General features: G+C 32.4%; 1 protein-coding gene across 1 annotated transcript; it reads right to left on the minus strand.

The window, feature by feature from the left end:
* Positions 1–1221: 1221 nt before the first annotated feature.
* On the minus strand, positions 1222–24961 carry LOC132749439 (coatomer subunit beta-like). Its single transcript, XM_060739167.1, has 24 exons — positions 24839–24961; positions 18836–18947; positions 18165–18394; positions 17691–17860; positions 16853–16967; positions 16190–16282; positions 15434–15571; positions 14981–15100; positions 14660–14767; positions 12639–12782; positions 12006–12151; positions 10704–10800; positions 10121–10175; positions 9648–9750; positions 9226–9346; positions 8807–8878; positions 6007–6162; positions 5695–5784; positions 5268–5354; positions 4597–4741; positions 3869–3988; positions 3324–3559; positions 2430–2585; positions 1222–1727 (listed from the first exon to the last, which is right to left on the minus strand). The coding sequence occupies exons 2-24, from the start codon at positions 18927–18929 to the stop codon at positions 1653–1655; spliced, it is 2871 nt and encodes a 956-aa protein (XP_060595150.1). The 5' UTR covers positions 18930–18947; positions 24839–24961; the 3' UTR covers positions 1222–1652.

The following is a 24961-nucleotide window of genomic DNA, read 5'->3' on the forward strand; positions in this document are numbered from 1 at the left end:
GTTTTATGAGAAATTTCATAGTATATTTCCAAGTTTTTTTTTGTAAAGATTTGTTACAATATACTTTTTGTAATCAATTATAACAGTGACAATTATTTAGTACCAGCGATTTAGAATACAATCTCTGTAACTCTCTGGTTTTTGACTTTATGTTTTTTTTCATGAATGTTTTTTGTATTGAAAATGGAAATTATATAAACCTACATTTTATGATTTAAAAAACAATCAAAGTTCTCCGGATAGATAAGTGCTGATATAAATCTTTAATTTACAAAAAGAATAACTCTAATACTGTTTTTAAATTATATAAAGATAATTCATTGGCTATAGCTTGATACCCTTTAAACATTTTTGTGTCGCCTCTATATTGGCATTTTAAGGTTCAATGATTTTTGTCAAGAGTAATGATTTTTAAGTTTTGTTCAGACTACTCTTATACTACTAATGCAATTTTAATGAAACTTTACATGATTAAAACGTACCTCAAGCACTTGCATATATTAAACGGGTTTTCCGGTTGAATAATTTTTGGCAGAGTTATAGACCTTGAATAAAAAATGCGTTTTGCCAATTTAATGATTTTTGTGTCTACACAGAAGCTGCAACATGCAAACGGCTATTATGAGGCGACACATATGATCAATGATCGCTCTTGTATGGTATGGGAACAGCAAATGAAACCTCTAAAGTGTTCAATCCCAATCACTTTGATACATTCTAGATAACTTAAAATGTACAAAATTAGTCTCATATTAAATACATTTAAAGTAGTTTTGAAATCTTTCATTAACATCAACTATGAAAGTTTGACTTTTCAGACCAATCTAAACTTGTTTGTTTTAAGTCAATCCGACACAGTATATGTCATATTGTGCCTAAACAGGAAAGATGATTTTGTCTAACCTTTGGTATTACAAACTTCAAAGCAACACCAGGGGTCAAAACCCCCTCAGCTGTGGAGGTAAAAGATGCTTCTACTCCAGTTATTTGAACCCATGTAGTTGCTTCCTGACGATCACACAGAGATAAACATTGGCTGCAATTCTTATGCCTCAACCATTAAAGGCAACCCCACCTAGACAAGGGGTGCAACAATCTAAAGAATGTAGCTAACACACTACCTCAATGTGTTCAATCCTCACTACAAATACTTCCAAAATGATAAAAGTAATATCTAAAATATCTCTACAATCTAGACGCATTACAAAAACAAAAGCTAAATACCTTTTATAGTAGTTTATTTTTTCCCAAAGTATGACAGATGAAAGAAAAATAAATTTAAACAGCGACTATATGAATAAATAAGCCATAGAATAATACACCTGGACAAATAAACTGCTTTAATAACAAAGCCATGCAATGAATGTAATTCTGCATATAAGTGAAAACATTTTTTTTTCATAAGTAACAATGTTTGTTAAAAATCCTGCTATCTTATAAAGTTCAACAAGACATTTTAAAAATTCAATGGTGTTCCAAAGATTGCCCATCCATTGCCTCTTCTTTAATTGCTTTTACAGTAACAAGAAAATTACTCCATTCAATTTAACACATGTTAATCAGTTTGTTTTTGTTTTTATTTAATTTGGGTTCCGTTATGATCTGTGCACAATTTTAGTTATACATATCGTATTAATATCCTACACATATATCTATTGTTCCGGCTGGATAGCTTTATTGGCTTTCTGTGACAGGTTGATTTTGTCTCCCATACTTAATGCCATACCCTGAAAACATAATGTGATGTTATCAGTTATCATAGTAATATAGTTACGCCAAAAACATGTTACAAATTACACAATTTCATATGTATTCAATATTTACACTTTATCTGTTCCATTAACTATCAAAGGAAAACCTACATTTTATGCTAGAAACAACCTACATTTTATGCTAGAAAAAATGATAAAAATAAATGTGATGTGCCAAAACCATTTGATTAAACAATGAACACAAATACAATTTCCTTACATACTTGCTAAATAAATTTCTGCTCCCTTTGGACCTAATTAATTTGAAGTAATAAATTGAATTCATTAATAACCTTGATTGTCTGAATTTAAATCATAATTTAGTTTAAATGGTATCTATGTTGAGAAAACTTAGTATATTTCAAACACTTGCGAGTCTGCTTCCTGGAACTAACCAATACTTGTGTCATATGTGGAAACATGGCTTTCTACCAGTTCTGGGCTCAAACCCATGACCCCTTCGTTTAGAGACAGGCAACTTAACCAATAGGCCACCACTGCCCTTATAAATCGTCAATTTTGAGCCAATGCTTCTTAATGGTCATGCTTCAATGCAGCAAGGTAAAACAAATATTTTCTTGCTTTAATTTAAATGATTTTTTTTATTATACCCTATAAAGAATAAAATAGATAGGATTTTCTGCATCATGTAATTATAAGACGGTGCTAGTGTTATACCTGACTCTTAGCTCTAATTCTGACATGCCCCTGTACAGGTGTATCAGGTGATAGGTGTGCTGGCTTCTCTATGCTCAGATTAGCTAACACATCTTCTCCAAATATAGACTTGGCATACAGGTTAGCTGCCATAAATCCACAATCTCCTTGTAAAGCCTGTAAGATAAACACTTCATTGTTAAAACATAATATAAGGACACACGTGTGTGTATATTCTTTGCTTAATGATGGTCCATCCGCCCTTTCAGATACTGAGAGAACAAACTCCAGACATTTCACCATTCATGTCCTGCAAGGACATACTTGTTATATTTATAACAGAAGTCACATCTACCCAGCAACAATGACATAAACATGGTATCTTCTCAGTTGTTCTTATTAATCAATTTCTAAGCTTGTTTACCTTTTTTTGTAACAAAGATAAGATTCAGTAAAGCTTGGTAAAACTGTTTTCAATCTTGACATTTTGGCAGAATAAATTCTTATGAGTGACCATTATAAACATCATAGTGGGGGTGAGTATCCAGGTAACCAATGACAACTGATAAGTTTTTAATGTTTGCCATCATAACACTTTAAAAACTTTTTCTTCAAAAATTTTTGTTGCATTCTTATATTGTTGGGAGCCTTAAGTAACATACCTGCCAATTGTCACATGATGATTTTCTGATTAAAACCTCCTTCCTGTGCTTCTTTGATAATTATTTCAGGTCAAAGTAGAAGCAGAAGCTTGTTAGATTGCTTCCTCACTGTCACAAAATTCCACCTATTGGTGGATTTCACACAACAGTGAGCAGCTGATTTAAAACTGGCAACTTCAACACTTGGTCACAAAAGCCCCTTTAATAGGTTTACTTTATGCAAGTTTAATAATGTATCATATGCAACACTAACCTTTTCTGGTGTTAAACATTTCATATTTGTACACTTTATGACATGTTCCAGGAATTTCCTCAGGTCAGAAATATTGGTATTCACAGCCACTTTGTTCTCCCACTCAAACTCCGCCCACATCTGTCGGAACTCGGAGTCATTACAGGACGCTGGGACAATGTAGTCCATTATGTCAATGTGAATATCATTTAGAACAACAACATTTCTATCACTGGCCGCCCCAGTTACATCATATACTGAAATAAACAATACATTCAAAGGTAATACTTATTTTCTAACATATGCATGAAATGTATAACTTGTCTAAAGATTTATTTAACTAGCATTTTCATAACAAGATGTGGTCACATTGAAAAATTTAGTTTTGATGAAGATAAGGGGCAAACAAAAAGCAAGACTGAATTAAAATTCTATGAATAATATTTGATAAAACTATCTGTATAATAGCGGATTTCAACCTTTTAGCTTCAGGCTTTCCATTTACTTTTTCACATCATTAAAGAATATAAGTAATATATAAAATATTTAATTAACCAAAGATATACCAATATTTCCAAAGATTATTCCATTTTCTGTAGAAGCCACCTTGACATTAGCCTTGATGTTACAGAAATCATGTGGAGCCATGGTCAGTGGCTGGGGCTTCTCTACTAGTTTTAAATCTCCTGTAATGTATAAAACAAATGTTTATTAAAATACTGAGTAGTAAAACAATGACATCTACTCTATTGTGTTTTATCTACTCACGTCATGTCTAGACTTGACAAATTCTTTTCTGTCTTTCAATAGGAAAGCTGGTTATATCTCCAAATAATTCTTTCAGACTAGCGAAGGACAAGAGAATTGTCAATATCTTAATAGTTTCAGACCTGTCATTTTCATGATCAAACAAAGATAATTTTGTTTTGTTGTTTTTCGGTTTTAAGTCACACTGACAATTTTTAAAGGTCATATGGTGACTTTCCAGCTTCACTGGTTGAGTGCCCCTTAATGCATGATTTTAGGCACAAACAGACACCTCAAGTATTGGTAGATAGCTGGATAGCTCCCTCACAGGAAGTAGCCCGAAGTCCTGTGTGGATCTCAAACTTACAGCAGTGACAGGCAAGTTGTTCATAGTCAACATTCCTAACAACTCCTAAAAGCACCCAATGAAGGTAACAGGCATGCTTTTTACAAGAAAAGTGTTGTGATACAGACATACAGTTCATATGACTGAACATTTATAAGGTAAAGAATTGTCTCTTGTTAAAGGCAATATGAAAATACTAACCAAGTGTTGCCAGTTCAAGAGTTAGGTTCTGTAAGGTATCTGCAGTCTGGTTAACAACAAGAACATCAAGTACGATATCAAACTGGTTCACATTTACATACGCCTCCGCATACACCGGATCTGAGAAACCAGTCAACTGTGTCACCTGAAAACAATTGTTCAAAAAGTGAAAAGAATCAAACAATTTTTCAATTACATGAGAATATAGTAACTAAGTGCCTGATGAAAGTGCTACAGTACATGCCTCTATAATACAATGCATTGACATAGTTACCCACTAAAGTGGATAATATTTAATGAATGCCAAATTTTTAGCCATTGAATGAAAACACAAATTAAACACTGTTGTATGAAAAAGAGCTATTCCCATTAAAAAATTTATAGACCAAAGAAAATTGTCAAAACAAAAGTTTTTGTAAACAGAAATTTACATCTGGAAATTATAAAACAATCTAGCAAAATGTCATAAATTCATTTTGGTATTTATTAAGTATAATTTAAACTAATAAGATGTATAGCATTGTAAATCAATATAAGTACATTTGTTTGTTTGTTTCATTTTACGCCTTTTCCCAACAGTATTTCAGTCATATAGGCGGGTAGTTTCCTAACCATCGTTCCTGGAGAGTTACACCAGTACTAGACTACCTTCCTGCGATATAAGTACATACCTTATTAAGTTTAGAAGCTCCAATTGGATCTTTCTCCTTTTTGTTTGTCATCCCTAAAGCTTGGGACAGTGTCAGCTCAAACATATTCTGTAAAATTGTAATCACCATAGATTAATTTCAACAGTACATTGTGAAATTCTGACTTAAAACTTCTGATGTACTAAGTCATGAAATTTGGCAATACTAAATGTGCTTTTCAATTCTATAATCAGAAACTTAAAATAGCACAAATATGATGTAAAATAGTTCTTAAAAGTAGAATGTACATTCAGGAAAAGAGGTGTCCAAATAAAATCTAAACTTCAACAATATTTTTTTGTACATTAAAAAAGACAGAATATGAAATTACTCCAGTTATACTGGCTAATACTGACAAGAACAGTATTTCTTTGGCTGTAAAATCTGTTTGATAAAAAAACTGTCTTACCTCAGTAGCTCCTAGCTCATTCTTGTTGATAAGCTGAGCAAATGCTATAGGATCATCTGCCTGTACTTTAACCACCTTCTTCTCAGCAGCCTACAAACAACGAAATATCATATAAATGAAATGAAATTTGGTACAAAACAACGTTTCTATTGCAGGCATAGGCAGTTAAACATCAAGATTTATAAAATCTATATACACAATTATATAGATTTTCCTCATTAAATTCATTTATATAGTACTAATTACATTTAATCTGTTATGACAGTTTCTAATACAGAATTTGTTTAGAAAACAACAACATAATGCACCAACCTGCAGAGCCTCTTTCTCCTCGGCCATTTTGGCTTGCAGCATTAGTGAGAGAGAGTTACGTGAGGCTGTGTTAAATATATCGGTCATCAGAGCACTCTGCTCCGAGAGTACACGTAAACACGTCGCTATACGATCTACATCATCATCAGTGATTGGCTAAAACAATTATACAAATATTATTATCAAACCCACAAACTCATCGCAACATAGTTGCATAATGAACTTTTTGTAAGCTTGCAATATTTTCCTCATTTCTTGATTTTAATTTGAAGCATTAAGTAAAGTGTTTGGTTTTAAGGAACACCTTTAACAGTTTTATTGCTGGAAGATGTCAAGTGCTCTATGTATATTACTGTAAAATCATTATTATTCGTGGGGCACGAATTTTCGTGGTTTTCGTTGGTAGGTCAATCCAGGAATTTAAGATCCGACAAAATTTTATCACAATACTTACTTCCAACCATGTCTCTATTCTATACATGCGTCGCAGCTTTTCCGGTCGATTATTGTGTTATGATGGTATACAGATAATCAGGTTAGTGACAGATTAAATCTATAAATAATTTAGGTTTGCAATATTTAAGAAACTTGAAAGCAAAGTCGATTATATGTCCTGAATTTCCGTCGTATATACACATCACTGAGACTGCTTAATTGTTGTAGGCTACTTGATTGTGTTATCCAGAATACTTGACATAATCGAGTAAAAATGGGGTAACCAGTGCAATCATTAGCGCTAATATAAATTGTCAGTTTGCTCTTATTTATTGTTAATAGAATTAAAGAAATCTTTGATATTAATGTCGTAAGTTAAACACAAAAAATAATAAACAATCACTAAAACAGATGAATTGTACATCCTTTTGTCGTCTTTAAATGATCCAGTTTAAATGAATTTTAATCTGTATTTGTGCGACTGCTATGTAAAATGATTATTTACCTTATTTATATTATTTATCAATTCTGTGTTTATTCAATATTTATTACATTAATATAATTATATATGTATTCATATGTTTGTCAGTCATACATTGATGTACATGTAATGATTTATGTACTTTTTGTAAGAACTGTATTGTATATGTATGTACTCTTCAAAACTGGAGGCAATAAAGAAATATATAAATAAATATATATACAGTAGAACTTTGGTAAGTCGAAGTTGAAGGGACTTGCGTAAAAACTTCAGACACATCGGGACTTCGACTCATGAATCGCACTCAATTCCATGACAAAATTTCGACCCGTGACTAGTCTATAACGAAACCTATTTCATGTTTTTTCCATCATTGATCTGATATTCACATTTTACAATGATAAATATAGCATGTTAAATAACGTTTTTCACGGCTAATTATTTGGACTACCCGTTGACGTATACAAAAGAGTTACAAAAGGCGTAACAATACGAAAGGGCGATAACTTAACCAACTTATAGTATATATTTCGCGTGTTATTCTCACGCGACACCGGGTCAAGGATGAAAGTAGTTCTTACTGTTTACTTTCAAATACCACTACGGCAATTAAAATAGTAACGATTAAAGCATTTTATCACACATTTTATCGCAAACAAAGGCTGTTTGAACACACGGCTGTGTAATTAACACCCGACACACAAGTTGATTGGAAATCGTCTTCGCAGCCAGATAAGGTGTGAAAAATGTCTCGAGATCGACGGTGTCAAAAAAATCGAACAACTTCGACTTATTTGTGGTAAATTGCACTAGATTTACTTAACACGGACCACGAAAAAACTTCGACACATCGAAAAATTCGACACATAAAATCTCGACTCATAAATAGGTTTTTATAAGGAATATATAGGGGGAAAAGTCGGGACTTTAATTTTTCTTCGACACATCGAGAAAATCGACTAATCGAAGTTCGACTCATAGAAATTCTACTGTATATATATATATCAAAGATGCTGCCGACTTCTTAATTATTTCCGCACAATCTTGTATTATTTACTCATATTAATTTATATGCATTGTTGATGTGATGTTGCGTGTAGTTACTGTCAAATATAGTAAGACCGATTCAGGGTGTAAACTTTTTAAACTCGCTTGTTAAGACGTGTCAGAGGTCGTATAAATTATGCAATGTTTACATCGGCGTATCACATGGGGCAGTGTGTACAATGGAGCTGCATATCATGTCATCTAAATGTGTAAATTGCAGTCAATTATCGGCAGTAACTGCTATCTTTATGTTATGCCTAGAGGCAAGGATTAGATTATTGACAAGCACTGTGTGATACGTAAAGATATGTTCATGCGGTAAGTAAAAATGTGCGGCGATTAATTTATAAGATTACTTTTCATTAGGTTATTTATTTTTTTACAATAAAATGAAAATCCACGAATTTAAGAACCCACGAAAAGGCCCGTTTTGATAAAACCACGAAATTCCATGCCCACGAATATAAGTGAATTTGCAGTATTGGTACCCAAGTAAAACCACCAACCTTCCATATGCTAGCTCAATAAATTCCTTATATATAACCTAAAAATTTGCATTACATAAATAGGCACTATTGTGCCAAATTAATGCAAAAGAAAATTTGTCACTAAAGGCTGGATTCAATTAATTCCATTATTACCAATTTTAAGGTAAGCTTATGTTTTATAGCAATTTTGGAAAGAACTTGATTAACTGTTGCTTTGTTACTGAAAATATTAGTTTTTCTTTAATCTTAATTTTTCTCTGTAAAATTCTTACACTGATTGTTTTTAAAACATGCTCAACATAAATGTTTGTTATGTTTGTAATGTATTAATAGTAAATAACATATATACCTTTGTGGGTATACCAGACTTGCCAAGATGTAGAACAGTGGCCATGATGAACATAGATTCAGCCAGAAAAGCCTGAAATAAAAGTAATAGTATGCTGAATCATATATAGGTGGGAATATATTGCTCTTACAATGTCAGATAATGGATGCAGAAAAAAACAGTTTACGTTGTGAAAATACTCGACTGTACCTTTAACTCTTGTGAATAATGAATTTAAGATCATCACTCACATCAAAGTAATTAATTTACCTCTTTCCTTTATCAACATAAGTCTTTTTTATTTTCAAATCTCTGTATGGTAAAAATTTAGAAACAAAGCATTTGTTCACTTTTTGAAAATAAGTTTGTTTTTAAGTATCAAAGCAAAGTTTTTCAGGAATGTGCTGCTATTTGTGGCATAGAAAGTATAAAATACTTACATTTTGCCTTTTAGGGTCTGTATGAATTGTCATGTATCTAAGGGCAAGTTTTGTAAGTGATGTTGCCAGGGCAGCACCCACAAAAAAATCTCCATCCAGCAAAAACTGACGCAGTGGAGGACTGTAACAGAATCAATGTGTGAAAAATAAAATATTATTTCTATACTTAAATAAGATTGTCATTTTCTCATTTTTTTTAAAAGAAAAATTCAGAACAAAAATACAGTTAAAAGGAACCTACCTATATATCAAACTAGCTTATTTGATTAAATAAAAAATACATTCAATTTTGTTGCAGTTTTACAAAAGTGTCTCCTTAATAATGAAGCAACCTACCATAAAATTAGTAATGTAAAAGAGAGTAAAATATTTCATGGAATTATAAACACAAGCTAAAGTAAAAACTTAAGTTTTCCACATACTTCTCTTCCTTTTTCCTTGTAGAGACTGTACTAAATGCACTTTGTGTAGCATATGTGCCGTCTGCTGTAACTAATCTTTGTATATTTCCTCCAGACATTGTATCTATAAAACAAACAACACTGTACTATCTGTTTTATAACACCTTACACATTTTTGACTTGAAGTAGTTAATAATTAAGGCCATTTTGTTTAAGACCTGTTGGCGGACTAAATAAAAAGTTTTTACTGTTTATAATGTATATTAAGCTTTACCAACAGATACTTCCATTAAAATCTAAATATTATTTTTTAAATTATTTAGTTATTAATCTTTAACATGACACATTCAAAATTTGCCAGTAAGCATAAATCACAACCATACATGTACTATCAAAATGGAAGAATATATACACTCACATAAATTCATGTTTGTTAACCCATACATTTATTATTTTCATATAGGAAAATAAACTTGTTCTACCACCAGACTTACCATCTTCTGATACTTCTCCAGCAGCTTTCTTCAGTTCATCATCAACAATAGGAATCTGTAAACAACAAACATCAAATAAAATACACCAGTTTAGGTTTACACTTGATACATCCATAGTATAACAATAAGATAAGCAAACATAAAGAAATGCTAATTTTCAAAGTAGTTATACACAACTATTGCGAGCTTGTAGCCTTCACCAAAAACCTTCAATCAAGTTAAAAGTCCTTTTCAAACAAGTTAAACACAGGAAAAACATTTCACAATACATCTTAAGTTGTTAGGTTTTAATCTGAGACAAGGTCAGTTTAAAGCTATTTGTTAGCCCTTTCTGCATCAAGTGATATTTATGTGAACAATTTGACAAGCCCTTGTGGAAAATAACTGGAAAGTGCTCTAAATGAATCCTAGAATAATGCTAGTGACTGCACCAAGTACCTACCTGAAAATGTTTCAAACCGACATAGGAGCTAGACACAAGCTTCTAAAATACTTCCAGTTAAGTGATTCAAACATATAATGAGACACATTTTCTGTGATAAGCAAGATAATGATAATTTGGTGAAATATAAAACAAGTTTACCTCTCCTAGAGATTGTCTAACTAGAGTCATTACACCCTGGATATCCTCTGATGTTGTACAATATTCTCCTAGAATCCACAAGGCAGCTCTTTGTATCCTTTAATACAAAATTTAACAATTGATAATTATCAATCTTATTACTGTATTCCTAGAAAAGATTTCGCGCATTTTAAGTTAGCGGTTTTCGCGATAGGCATGATTCCGCGAATCTTTATAGCCGCGAATATGTCACTTATAACAAATCCGCGAACATTTCTAGCTTCAGCCAAATATAACATAAAAAGTGCAGAATATTTACTATAATCTACTTACACAAAAAACAACATATAAACACAGAAGCTATAGAAATGTGTAAAGAATCATTTATGTATGTTATTGATACTAGTTTGCACGCTGAAAAACAAAATATCAATTATTAGTAATTATCATGCTTATTGACGTTATTTGCTAGTCACAGCGTTGACAAACGCATTTACAGTTTGCGAACATTGAATGACTTGGATTTTATTTGCTTGGAGTAGGTGTTATCCTTTGTTAAAAGTACAAAAGCGATAAAGTGCTACATTGATAAACAGCTGTTATGTTGTTATAATGAAAGCGATGTACAGTCCGATAATGTGCAAAAAAAATGTATCGACATTTTGAAGATAAAGTCAGTTAGGATACAAATGAGAATAAAAGCTAACGGGTCTGACTAAATCTTACTTAATAACATAATGAAAAAAAGGTAAGGAAATATGAAAGTGTTCACGGAACAACCGTCCTTGTTCAACTAGTCAATAGATGAAAATGAATCGAGTAACGTTGCGCTTTAGGCGCGACTTGTCAAAAAAATAAAATAATTAAAAGCACCCAACAGGCAAGGTCATGCATCAAAAACGTAGCCTCTAAAAGCTGTAATTTAGACCGTAGCGACTTAACATTCGCGGAATTCGCGGTTACTACATATCCGCGAAAGTTTGTCTCCGCGAAAATGCCGACGTTGTGAAAAACGCGAAATATTGTATCCGCGAACATTTCTAGGAATACAGTATTACATATTATCTACATAATTCCAACACATAGGTTTCACATTTTTAAAATTTATTACATCACCAACAATATCATGAAATGGTTCAGGTGATGGCTATTCATTCCCTAAAATGAGAGAGTGTAAAGTCGAGGTAAAGTATTATTCCCTGTCACTACATTACTTCCTATTTGATCTTAATAGCAAAGATGCTAACATGATCAATTTTCCCAAACATTACATATGTACTACACCACAAACATAAAGTAACAAGTTTCAGAATGTCTACTCACTTCATAGCCTTTATAGTAGAGAACACATCCAGTAGTTTGCTGATGATAAGGCTCCTGAGAGACTCAAACCTGTGTATCGCCTCACGGATAAACACGAGCACATCAGCGGCTGCTGCCTCATTACTGTCACCAAGGAATTCTATCAACTGAAAAATAAACAAATATCTTTATTACGTGAAGTTTAAAATTCAAACAATGGATATATATCAAAATTACTCTTTTCTCAACACTCATTCAGATATAAACATCAAAGAAGTAGTTAACAAGAAAATATTCCAGTAACAATTCCAATTTATATAACACAAGGTTTACATACTAGTTATTCTTGTTGTATTTATGGATTTTATTGTTCTTAACAACAGCAAAATTTATGAAGTTAACATCTGAATTAAACTGTTCATTACAAAATACTTTAAGAGCTGAATGTAAAATCACAATGATGCCAAATAGGCAAAATGGGGACATTCCAACATCATATAACTTAAAGGAACGTGAAGGCACCAGTATTAAACACTAGACTGTCTACAAGCATTTATACATCAGACTAATAAACATTTTAGTTCTAACAAGGCAATGGATTTGAATTCATCAAAGTCTCTCAAATAAACATACAATAATACTGAAATTTCTTACCACAGGTATGATAGTTGTAGCAATGTCTGGGAACTTGATGGAGAGTTGATGAAGAGTTCTGACCAGTAACTGCCTGTACTTCCCTGTATCCTCGTGCTCTACATTGTTTGTTTTCACCACTTCTTTTTTCAACACTAGCACCATCTGTAATCAGTTTTCAACATGTAATTATTTGAAATTATTCACAACCCGCTTATTGAACTTTATATTAATTTCTGATTGCATTTAAAATAACAAAGAGAATCTCTTTAAACAAAACTATCATGAAAAATCAAAAATCTATAAGTCTATTACATAGACTGCCTTCTCTTAGATCTGTTTCAAATTAAATGTCCTCACTTTTGTTGGTCCGACCAATGGCAAGCATTTCATATTGAAGATGTTCGAACAGCCAAAGACTAAATAGTAACACAGATGTTTTAATCAGTCCTTGACTTGAGAGACTTGAGTGGATCTTGAACTGTTGTAATGAATTATTATGATACTTGGTGAAACTAAATTTTTCTCATAAACCAAGTGGATCTAGTAATGATCTCATGTATTTGCTCAATAACAGAAACAAGAGGGCCATGATGGCCCTGAGGTCGCTCACCTGTATATAGGCCCCCCCCCCCCCAATGTTGCAGGGCCAATTTAACCGAAGGGCTTTTATTTGCACAAACTTGGTAGACACCCATAAGAAGATGTTTCATGCTAAACATCTAAGCTCTAGCTCATTGGGCTTTTTAAAAGAAGATTTTTTTAAAGTTTTTACTATACACATATAGTTAAAAACAATGACACCCCTGGGGCCGGGCCAGTTTTGACCCCAGGGCTTTTATTTGAACAAACTTTGTAGACACTTACTAGAAGATGTTTCATGCTTAATATCTAAACTCTAGCTATTTGAGTTTTTTCAAAGAAGATTTTAAGTTTTTGCTATACACATATAAAGAAAATCAATGACCCCCGGGGCGGGGCCAATTTTGACCCCAGGTCTTTTATTTAAACAAACTTTGTAGACACTCACTAAAAGATGTTTCATGCTTAATATCTTAACTCTAGCTATTTGGGTTTTTTTCAAAGAAGATTTTTTAAGTTTTTGCTATACACATATAAGGAAAATCAATGACCCCCGGGGCGGTGCCAAATTTGACCCCAGGGCTTTTATTTGAACAAACTTGGTAGACACCTATTAGAACATGTTTGACGCTAAATATCTTAGCCATAGCTCTTTGAGTTCTTTAAAAGAAGATTTTTTTAAGTTTTTACTATATGCATATAGGGAAAATCAATGACCCCCCGGGGCGGGGCCAATTTAGACCCCAGGGCTTTTATTTGAACAAACTTGGTAGACACTTATTAGAACATGTTTCATGCTCAATATCTTAGCCATAGCTCTTTGAGTTCTTTAAAAGAAGATTTTTTAAGTTTTTACTATATGCATATAGGGAAAATCAATGACCCCCCCCGGGGCGGGGCCAATTTTGACCCCAGGGCTTTTATTTGAACAAACTTGGTAGACACCCATTAGAACATGTTTCATGTTAAATATCTTAGCTCTAGCTCTTTGGGTTCTTTAAAAGAAGATTTTTTAAGTTTTTACTATATGCATATAGGGAAAATCAATGACCCCCCAGGGCGGGGCCAATTTTGACCCCAGGGCTCTTATTTGAACAAACTTGGTAGACACTCACTAGATGATGTTTCATGCCAAATATCTAAGCTCTAGCTCTTATGGTTTTTTAAAAGAAGATATTTAAAGTTTTTTCTATCGGTTGCCATGGCAACCAGAGTTCTGCATGGAATTAAATTCTTTGAACAATTTTTAAAGGTGACCACCAAAGGAACATTCCTGTGAAGTTTGGATGAAATTGGCTTAGTGGTTTATGAGGAGATGTCATTTAAAGAAAAAGTTTACGGACGCCGGCCGGCCGGACGGACGCCGGACGAAAAAGCGATCACAAAAGCTCACCCTGTCACTTTGTAACAGGTGAGCTAAAAATTCAAAGTATTAAAAAAGATGAAAAATTATAGTTTACCTCTTCCACACTCCTTGATGTCACAAGATCTAGAGCTAGATTCAATGTCTTCTTTCTCACCTCTTGATCTGGAGAGTTCAAAACTCTCAATATGTCCATAACAAGTTCCTGTAATATGTAAACAACATATTGCATCAATCTGAAAGTGATCTCAAATCTTGTTTCCTAATAAACATTTTAGTTCTAACAAGGTAAATAGACAATACCTTGAATTTTACATTGTCTGACAGTTATAATTATGAAAGAAGTATTGAACTTAATTTTAAACAAGAATTTTGCAATGATTTGTAATTTACTGGTGAAAACAAAGTGACACTATACCTGTAAGACTTTCTCATGGGCAGGAACCTCTTTCAAGGCCACAAGTCTGTCTAAGACAATCAGTTTAACATTGTTATCACTCTCTTTCACAACTAGCTCAATGTAACAACTTGCAGCAGCCTGTAATAAACACACAGTTTCAACCATATACCAAATACATTCAACAGTTATGTACATATTCCAATACAATCTACAAACAGTTTCATATAAACTCTCATACATTTACCTAATTAAACAGTTTCAAAATAATTTTACAGAAATTTTCACCATTTTCTACAAATTAATATATAGGCTAGATATTGATGTTGTTGTAAAACACTGACAAGTCTGTTAAAATAATTATTTACTTTTCATTGCACGTTAAGAACTGGATTTAATTATCAATGCTTACATAATACATTCTAAAGGTAAATAACTTTGTACAAAAAAGTTATCAAAAGTATAAGCAGTTACCTTGATGGCAGTGGGTGCACTAGACAGTGTCACAAGGGTTCCAGCAGCCTCATACCTTACAGCAGGACTTGATGAGTTTAACAGATTATAAATACATCTAATGAAACGTGCACGCTCTGATGGATTGGCATGACAAACCTACATGTACAAAACAATCAAATCAGCATCATGATACACCTGTATATCATGTTATCAACAACCTGTAAGGTCTATATTTATAACAATCCTAAGATATTTTGAAAAGAATCCTAACCTTATGAAAATTTACATAATTTTGGAAGATATTATTTTGGAATTGATTCAAAATACTTGTGAACATATCATTTTTTCTCTGTATAGAAATTTTTTATAATTATAAAAAATGTTGACAATCAAACCTTTTTAAACTACCTAAAAAGTTTGAAAATTGCCAATTTAAACCAACAAGGCAGAGGGTTCTTTCATCAGCATTTTAAAAGGTCTAAAATGTTAAGACTTTCAATATAAAAATGCTACATATTTGATTTCTTTCCTCTCTGTTAAATATGTACCTATTGTAAAGGTTGTTTTTTTTCTTCATATAAATGAACATCACCACCTACAGATGACTGGAGTTTTAACAGAAACATCAGCCAGATTAATAACTATAATTTTGCTAAAATGGCTGGAAAAATGAAATCTTGGCATCTTAAGACAATATCTAAATTTCTAAGCTTATGATATTGATGCTTACAGGCTCAGATAAGGTTATGATTTACAAATGTTACAGCTACATACCTTGTAAATAAGTTCTACAATTACAAGTTGTAGAATGTCTCCAAATGATGTCACTTGATCTATACAGCTACTTAGGTAATTCAAAGCTCTTTCCTGAAAGTAAATTAGCAGAACCTTTCAAGTTTAACCAATCATATTATATGTAACTTATACTGTAATATCTTAAGACTTAACATATTTCTAGACTATAAAATAGAAGTGGTGTTGGTTGATTGAATTATATTAAAGTTTCGGTAGACTTAAATCATTCAACACAAAACTTGTACAATAATCTTGTTTATGAAAATGCTAGGACAAACTTGCCAAGGACCATTGATATGTATAATTATGTATATACTTGGTCTGCATGTTTTAAGTCACACCAAACTGGATGTTATATGGTTTATTCCTGCTTTACTGATAAAAGAAACTCCTTAAGTGCCCCTTCATTCACTTTTAAAGCAAGATTGGACACCTGTGTAGAGCCACCAACTTTCTGAAATCTACCTGGATAGTTTCTTACATGAAAGAGTCAAAAGTCCCCATCAGGATTTGAAGGTAAGGGCCATGTGATTCTTTATCAGTGACTTACACATTTGGTTACACTGGCCCTTTTGACTTCTTCTAGAGAATGTAAAATGGACAAAATTGACCATTGATATATATATACAATCATGAATATACCTGGTCTGCATGTATCAGCATCATAAAAGCATTTCTTTTACAAGACATATCTTGCTCTCCCTCCAAATATTCAGCTATCAATTCTGGTGCATCAGGGATGAGGAAGTCAAAGTTCCTGAAATATTTAACACATACAGCTAGTTCTTCTCAAAATTTCACTTAACAAAATCATAAGCATGCCCTTGTAAAATCAGATGCCTACATTTGTATAGATTCATCAATGACATTAAGATGTCACCTATAGACATAAACAATGCCAGAGATCGAAAATTTCACTCGTTCACTCGTAATTACGAGTAGAATTTAAGAGAACTTGATGCAGGACGAGTATAAAAATGTTGCTAGCACATTGGATTTAGAAACTACTGGTCCTGCACAACGAGTGACTCTGAAAATATTTTTCAATGCCTGAATGCTTTCATATTTTTAATGGATTGAAAAAAAACTTGCAAAATCAATAACTTGTATAGACATTATACGGAATGTTTAAAAGAAATTTCATCACATTCATAAGTCAAAACTTATTTTTACTTCTACAATTGACATTTTAAAATTGAAATTATCATTACTCTGTGAAATTTTGACACTTAATCCAGTCACTCCTTATCCAGATACAGTTCTGCCTCAATCTACATAACAAAGTTTATGACAAATGTGTCTAGGCATAAAAAAATTGTACCGTTATTCTATTTGTAGCTGCTAGACTAGCTTAAAGTTATTTCATGACACTTACTAGTATAAGAAAACAATATAATTTTGAATTTATTTTAGGCTATGCCTCTATCCTAATAATTAGACAAATTAGCAAGATGTCAATGGCATTTATATATGTACATACCTGTAAATGGTATATATGGCTAATACTGAATTCCTTCGCACATAAGAATGTCTGTGTTTCAAACATTGTCTAATAGCTGGCATGAGGGGCTCTAGAAGTTCTGGTTCTTTCAGTTTACACAGAAATCTCAGAGTGGACCCTTGGATAAACTCATTTGGATGTTGCAAGTCCTAAAATATCATACATATACATAATGTAGTAAAATTTTATCATTACTCATATTGTTTAACATAAAAGTGCACAGTAAAGTCAAATATTTTGCCTCTTTCCAGATCATATTTATGGAGGAAGAATACCCAGACATTTCTTCTTGCATTATTTCAGTTATGGCCTTCAAGCAGACCTATCAATCTTCTAAATAAAGAGCAACATATGAACATATTAAGTTCATAAACTAAAACTTTTTCTATTTACTTTAAGCTTTATATAATTACAAGTTCTAATTCATTGATCATACATTTTACACAAACTTACCTTTCTGTATGCATCACAGACAAGGATGAACTCGTGTAACATTTTCCCGTCAGGTGTGTACTTTGGTACCACCTCCCAGAATATCAGCAGCAACTTCTTAATCATGTGATCCTGCATCGGCATCACAAAGCGGATAATTGTCATAAGTAATGATGGCATCTTCTCTCCATTTAGAATCATCTGTATCGTCTTCTTTAAAGCTTCTGTTTTAGTCTTCACATCACCCTTCTCTGTATAGTGTAAAATTAAGCTTTTCTTAAAACTATTTGTAATTCAGTAACATAATAAATATAAATATACACAAGTCTGAAAAATGTCAAATTGTTATAATGTTACTTCCTTGCTTCAGTGACTGAAAGTCTATGTTGTAAATACATGTAACCTTATCTAAAGCAGACCCGTTAAGTAAGAAAGATTTCCCCATCTTAAATAATAAATCCTATAATTAACAATGTCAAAATTGTTGAGATATTTAAGTTTGTTATAGAAATACCTGTATAATAGTCCTTAAAGATGTATAAATGTGAACTATAAAATAAATGTGTCTTCCATTCCAGGCAGTGCAGTACTAGTATTTCTATAAAATATAGCTAGATTAGATGCTGACAAAAACCAGACTTTCATCATTTTTCAACAACCAATCTGATTATCATATAAATATAGGCTTTTACCAAGGTCTGTACGAAGTTGCATCTCAGTTGGTGGCTCCGCATCAGTGGGTATATTGATCAGTGTATAACATGGCTGTTCTGCCAATGTCGCCATCTTGTCTTCTTTTCTTTGCTATAATAAAGTAATATCAAGTTTTAATAAAAAACTTAATGCAACATAATTATACAGGGACTTTTTAATGATCTCAGGTTAAAATGAATAACTTAACAAGAAGCACACGAAATTGGTGTTCATTCTAATAACAATTAAAACATTACAAATACATAAACCTTATTAAGTGTAATGTAAAAATATGGACCTTAAAACAATACATTTAGTTATACTTTTCAACAAACAGACACAGCATATTTTGGATGGTGAGTTTTTTTATGTAACATGTGTTTAATATGTGTATAATAATATGTCATTTTATCAATTTTACTGCTAGATTTTGTTTGTTTGTTTGTTTCATTTTACGCCTTTTTCCAACAGTATTTCAGTCATATAGGCGGGTAGTTTCCTAACCATCGTTCCTGGAGAGTTACACCAGTACTAGACTACCTTCCTCAGCACTAAACAGTACCAAAGCATCTCCCGGGGATTGAATTCACTAGATCCTTTTCAAAGTGAATGCTTACTTTTTTGTAAGAAAAATAATTGATTTTATATATGAAACATTAGAATAGATGTAATATTCTGACCAAGACCATTAAATATATATTAATGTCAAACTGAACAGAACAAAAACAATAAAACTTCAAGAAATGTAACAAAATAGATAGTGTACAATAGATATATAAGAGTTCCTTACCAGAAAAAACAACAAATTAATATTTGAACAAAAATGTATGGCCAATTGGTTGGTACGAGGGTTGTTCAAAAAGTAATAGGACTGCAGCTCTTCTGTTCACACTTTTAAATTTACGTACAAAATTTTACATGAGACAAATATCGGAACATGTTCTCTATATACAGTGAAAAAATCAAAACTAAATGTAAACAAATGAAATTTCTGTGAAATTTTCAAATGACAAGGGGTTCGAAACGCGGCGCACGCTAACAATACAATAATTGACGTTCATGACGTCGTAAAATAAATCGAAATTGTAATAAGCGTCAATCTTTCTGAAAGTAGTCTCCCTAGTCTCTAGGTGTATGAGTCATGTAACTTTTACTTTGCCTCATATGTGGAGATGAAACAAGAAAAAAAGCGATCACATTCTCGTTCCACTGTTTCAAAAAAAAAAAAAATAAATAAATGCCCGATAGCCGGCCATTCTCCGGGTTTTCTCGTGTTTTTTGAGTAACCTTGGAACTCAATAGGACTGAAAATGTTAAAGCAAAAGCAATTTATTTTATTAATTTACTCATGTCATCGTATGTTTTTAAAACAATATGATTATATACAGAACAATAAAGATATTTCTCAATTGAAAAGTATCCTTTTCTACTTAGCACAGTCTATCGTTTATTAAAACAAGTTTTCGGAAACACTACTAATTATTACCGTTAACTATTACATTAATTCATTGATTACGCGTATATCTAGTTAAATACAATAAAATAGTGTTTATAACAAATGTCTTATTAACAATCCTTTGGTTAAAACTGAATAAGTAGACCCGTAGCAGATACAAACAACGATAAACAGTTCGCGAACCGTTTACCGTGGATTCTTTTGTAGCGCTTTTGCAATTGACGTCACTAACGTCCCGTCAATTTTCAACTTTCATCCTCGCCCTTTCTCGTTAGTGATCTTGTATTTGCAGTTTTTTAATTGCTTGTGCCAGCTGAAAACAAGTGTCCTGATGGCAGGATAATTGTCCTTTGTTTATTTAATCATTTTGTATGTATCTGAATGATAATAGTCAATCTGTTGGCAAAATTTAACGATGGCACACATTTTCTGTTTGTTAACAAATGTCATATTTCTACATCTAACGCTATGACCGCTGCTGTTCAAAACTTTATAAATAGGCCATTTCATGTCCGAATGACGTCAAATTTGGACATAATGTCACATTAATATATTTCAACGTATTGTTGGAATACAAGGGAAAAGAAATTGTTATTTATGAATAAATTAGAAGTAGATCTTAGCTCTAATAACTATATTTATGTGCTGCGCCGGGTGCGTGTTACCATGGTTATTCAATAGCAAAGGAAAAGCGCGTTTAGCACAATAGATTAAAAAACTTATGTTTAATTTGTAGAAAACATTTTACGATTGCTGAAAATATGAACATATTCTAAATTGAATGAAATTTGAATACGTAAGACTCCCAGTCCTATTACTTTTTGAACAACCCTCGTACAACATTATATTGGTATTATGAAATATATTATAATGATTTGTAGTATGATCACTTTATTTGTCCACCACAAATAAAGCTGGTAATCATCCATGATCCTAATACTGGGGAGTGAAGCTGTTAAACTCTAAACCTGCTGAATTTCTTAGTCCAGCCTTCATTTATGGAACTGTCCATTCAGGGATTTTTTAAGGATTTTGGGAGCATGACCCATACCCATGGAATTGGGAATTTCAGTGGTATTTTGTTAAAAATTGGGAAAAAATGCATGACTGAAATTTTACAGTGATTATTTATGGATACAAACAATTACTGTCAAGGATGGCATCTTCAAACATTTAAGCACTATTACAGTGAAGGAGCCCTTATTTTCAAAGATTTTAGAAATTTTATTAAATATTTTTACTTTGTAACTTTCAATTGGTACTTGTTTCCTGTGGACTGGGTTTTCAATTGGGAATATGACCCAATAACGGCTATAAAATAAGCCCAAAAAAAATCCCTGCCATTATCAATTTGGGGATATGAAGATGGAAATTTTAAGTGAGTCAGCCAACAATAATTATAGGGTCAGATTGCATGGAAGTTCAGGCTGGCCTGGCTTCAATTGATAGTAAAAAGTAAAATAATAACAACTTTCAATTCCAGCAGGGCAAGAGTTAATTTAACATACTTACCATTTCTATACTTCTAAAAACTAAAATTATTAAACAAGCAATTATCATAGTATTGCCATAGGAACTCTGGAACAGGACCGCATATTGCGGCGCATAAATCCGAATCCGTACCAGCTTTACATATTGTTTGTCCGACCTTTGAATATCTTTTTATATTATACGAGCGGATGGTCTTTAATTATCTTATCTCAATTTAATATAATCTGCTAATTTAAAAATCAGTCAAATTTACGGTATATTGAAAAAAGAAAAGGAGTGACATCCGCCATTTGCCGCAACGTTCGGCGTAAGTTATCCCCCTTGATATGCTTGATTTTTGTTTTAATTTTTCTAGTACTCTCTTGAATATTTATCTATGGATCATGTTTTAATATTCCTTTTTTCATTTAGGCAAAATCTATTAGACCATATTAGTAAAGTGTCTGTTTTCTCCATGTAAACAAATCATAACACGAATACGCCCGTTATAATGCCGACTATACATGTCAAACACTAGTGCATGTCAACACGTGTAAACAATAAACCGTTACGATACCTGATAGTTGACAACGATAACAGGAACAAAATTCTGAAAAAATAGTTATCAAGTGTAGCCAAAGGGGGAAAACTCATGCCGAACGTTGCGGCAAATGGCCGATGTCACTCCTTGTCTTTTTTTATAATACCGTAAAATTTGACCAGTTTTAAAAGTAACAGATTGGGTTCAAGTGATAATATATTGTTTGAGGCCATATGCTCGGATAATACTTAAAGATATTTAGATGTTGCAGAAACGTTTTTTAAAAACCGTTACACGATCAAAAATATGCGCCGCAATCTGCGGTCCCGTTCTCGAGTTCCTAGGAGTATTGCAAGAAATCCATAAGTCCCCTTCCAGTTAGAACCCCATCAACATTCTGAAGGGCCATTGGCCATTCACTTAAGTTTGAAGTTTGAAAATAAATACCTTAAGAAATAAAGAACTTTTAGTGAAAAGGCCTAAAAACTAGAATCAGAAATCTTGACTAGATTGCCAACGTTTGTTAAGTATGACAGCTCTCAATATATAATCCCTATATTCAAGATTAAAATGATGTGTATAATTTCCATTCTACCATCTATCCATATTTTAAGTTTCATAAAAATTTTCAGCTTTTTTTGACTAAACACAAATATTGTTATATTTGCCATGTTTAAAGCCTATTTGTTGCCATGGCAACCATTTTTTTTTTCAAAATAGGTGAAAAGAAAAAGACATGCATAATCTCCATACTGCCATCTACCCATATTTCAAATTTCATAAAAATATTTTCAGTACTTTTTGCATTATCACTAGATCCAGTTTATGTGTTAAATTTGCCATATTTTCAGTCTATTTGTTGCCATAGCAACCAGAATTTTCAACATAGGAAAAAAAGAAAAAGACATGCATAATCTCCATACTGCCATCTATCCATATATTATATCAAGTTTCATAAAAATATTTTCAGTACTTTTGGCGTTATCACTGGATCCAGTATTTGTGTAAAATTTGCCATATTTTAAGTCTATTTCTTGCCATAGCAACCAGAATTTTCAACATAGGAAAAAAAGAAAAAGACATGCAAAATCTCCATACTGCCAACTATCCATACATCAAGTTTCATAAAAATATTTTCAGTACTTTTGGCGTTATCGCGGGATCCAGTGTTGTGGACTGACGGATGGACAGACAGACAGAGGGTAAACCTAAAGTCCCCTCCGGTAAACCAGTAGGGGACTAATAAATGTTTAATAATTCTGGTCTTAACAAAACTGTTTAATTCAACAAATGTTTAAATCTGACATTTTATCTCTCATTATGTGATGCTTTTTTGTTTGTTTGATAATTGACGTCAGTCCTTGTGTAAATTTTATTGCCAGCTGGACATGACTTACGATAGTTCGGGCTTCCAAAACTTTATAAGCCGCTATTTAACATTTTTGTTTTTCATCTGATGTGGCATTAAAGTTTTGGATTAGACCCGTTATGAAACCTTACCAGAATAACAGAAGTTGATTTATCCTTATTTTTCACTTGCAAATACACTTGACCCAATCAATTTTTGTGCATTTTACGATAAAAAAATTATTTTAATGTCGTTCTATACCAATAAAAGTATCAAAATATTAATACCGTCATTAAAATTGAATATTTAACTGTAAAACATCAATTACGCCGGCTACAGTCGGCCATGACATTTAGGTGTCATGCGAGACCTCGTATGACGTCATTCGCAGGCACCGATTAGAATAGAGTTGTAACATCTTTGTTGACATGATTTCGATATTTTTATTCAAGATAATGTTTTTATTTATCTTCATTAATTTTTTAGTACTTTAAATATGATTTTATTGAATGCAAAAGTCAGTAAATCACCTTTTTCAATATCTTTAAAAAAGTAATTTATAAAAATATTGGAAGCACATGGGTTTGTAAAGGTCAATCTCGTAATCACGTGGTCAAACATTTTGGCAATACGGCAGCCAATTGCCGAAATTTTTATCTGTCGGAACTATTAGGTAGTTTATGTTCGTAATAAGATTTTTATTTGTCCATCATTGGCTTATCAACAGATTGCTTCACTTTACTTCATGGCATGTTCGATGAATGAATACAAGCGTGTCAGATTCCTGGCACAATTATTGGTGGACTTTCCCTCCGGGATTATCTTCAGCGTTCACGTCATGTCACTGTGATAGTATATAATTGGGTACGCTGAAGACATTAAGCTAGACATTCGATCTATAGACAGTTTGTGGTAAAATAATTTGTCTTGTCAAGATTTTATTATTAACAATTGATTATTTGCAAAAAATAATGAATTTAATTTTCAATATTCAGGTGCGGTAAAGGCGGTTCCACAATTGTGTCTCTATAAAATTATTGGTACGAATAATTCTGGAACGAATCCTTTGACAAGTCACCGGTTTACAGTTTTTGGAAACATAGGAACACCAAATTGAATCAAAATTATGCTTTAACTAAAAAATATCTGTCTTACATCTTCAAGACTTAAGATTAAAATATAATTACCAGTATCAAATGACAAGTAAAGTTAAGCCTTTCACGCTAAATTTCTGAAATATATCTGTCAGGGACGTGGCGAGATCTCGCGTATCAACGGCAGATATGAGATCACTAATCTTATTTATGCGA

This window comes from Ruditapes philippinarum, unplaced genomic scaffold, assembly GCF_026571515.1.
Source record: "Ruditapes philippinarum isolate M1 unplaced genomic scaffold, ASM2657151v2 ctg2546_1_1_1_1, whole genome shotgun sequence".
NCBI lineage: Eukaryota > Metazoa > Mollusca > Bivalvia > Venerida > Veneridae > Ruditapes > Ruditapes philippinarum.

Excerpts from the sequence above, each read along its gene's own strand:
- LOC132749439 (XM_060739167.1), bottom strand. The coding sequence starts at position 18,929 with ATGGCGACATTGGCAGAACAGCCATGTTATACACTGATCAATATACCC. Across the intron at positions 17,861-18,164 it reads TCTGTGATGCATACAGAAAG|GACTTGCAACATCCAAATGA; the intron begins GTAAGTTTGTGT and ends ATGATATTTTAG. Across the intron at positions 8,879-9,225 it reads CAGACCCTAAAAGGCAAAAT|GCTTTTCTGGCTGAATCTAT; the intron begins GTAAGTATTTTA and ends CTTTTATTTCAG.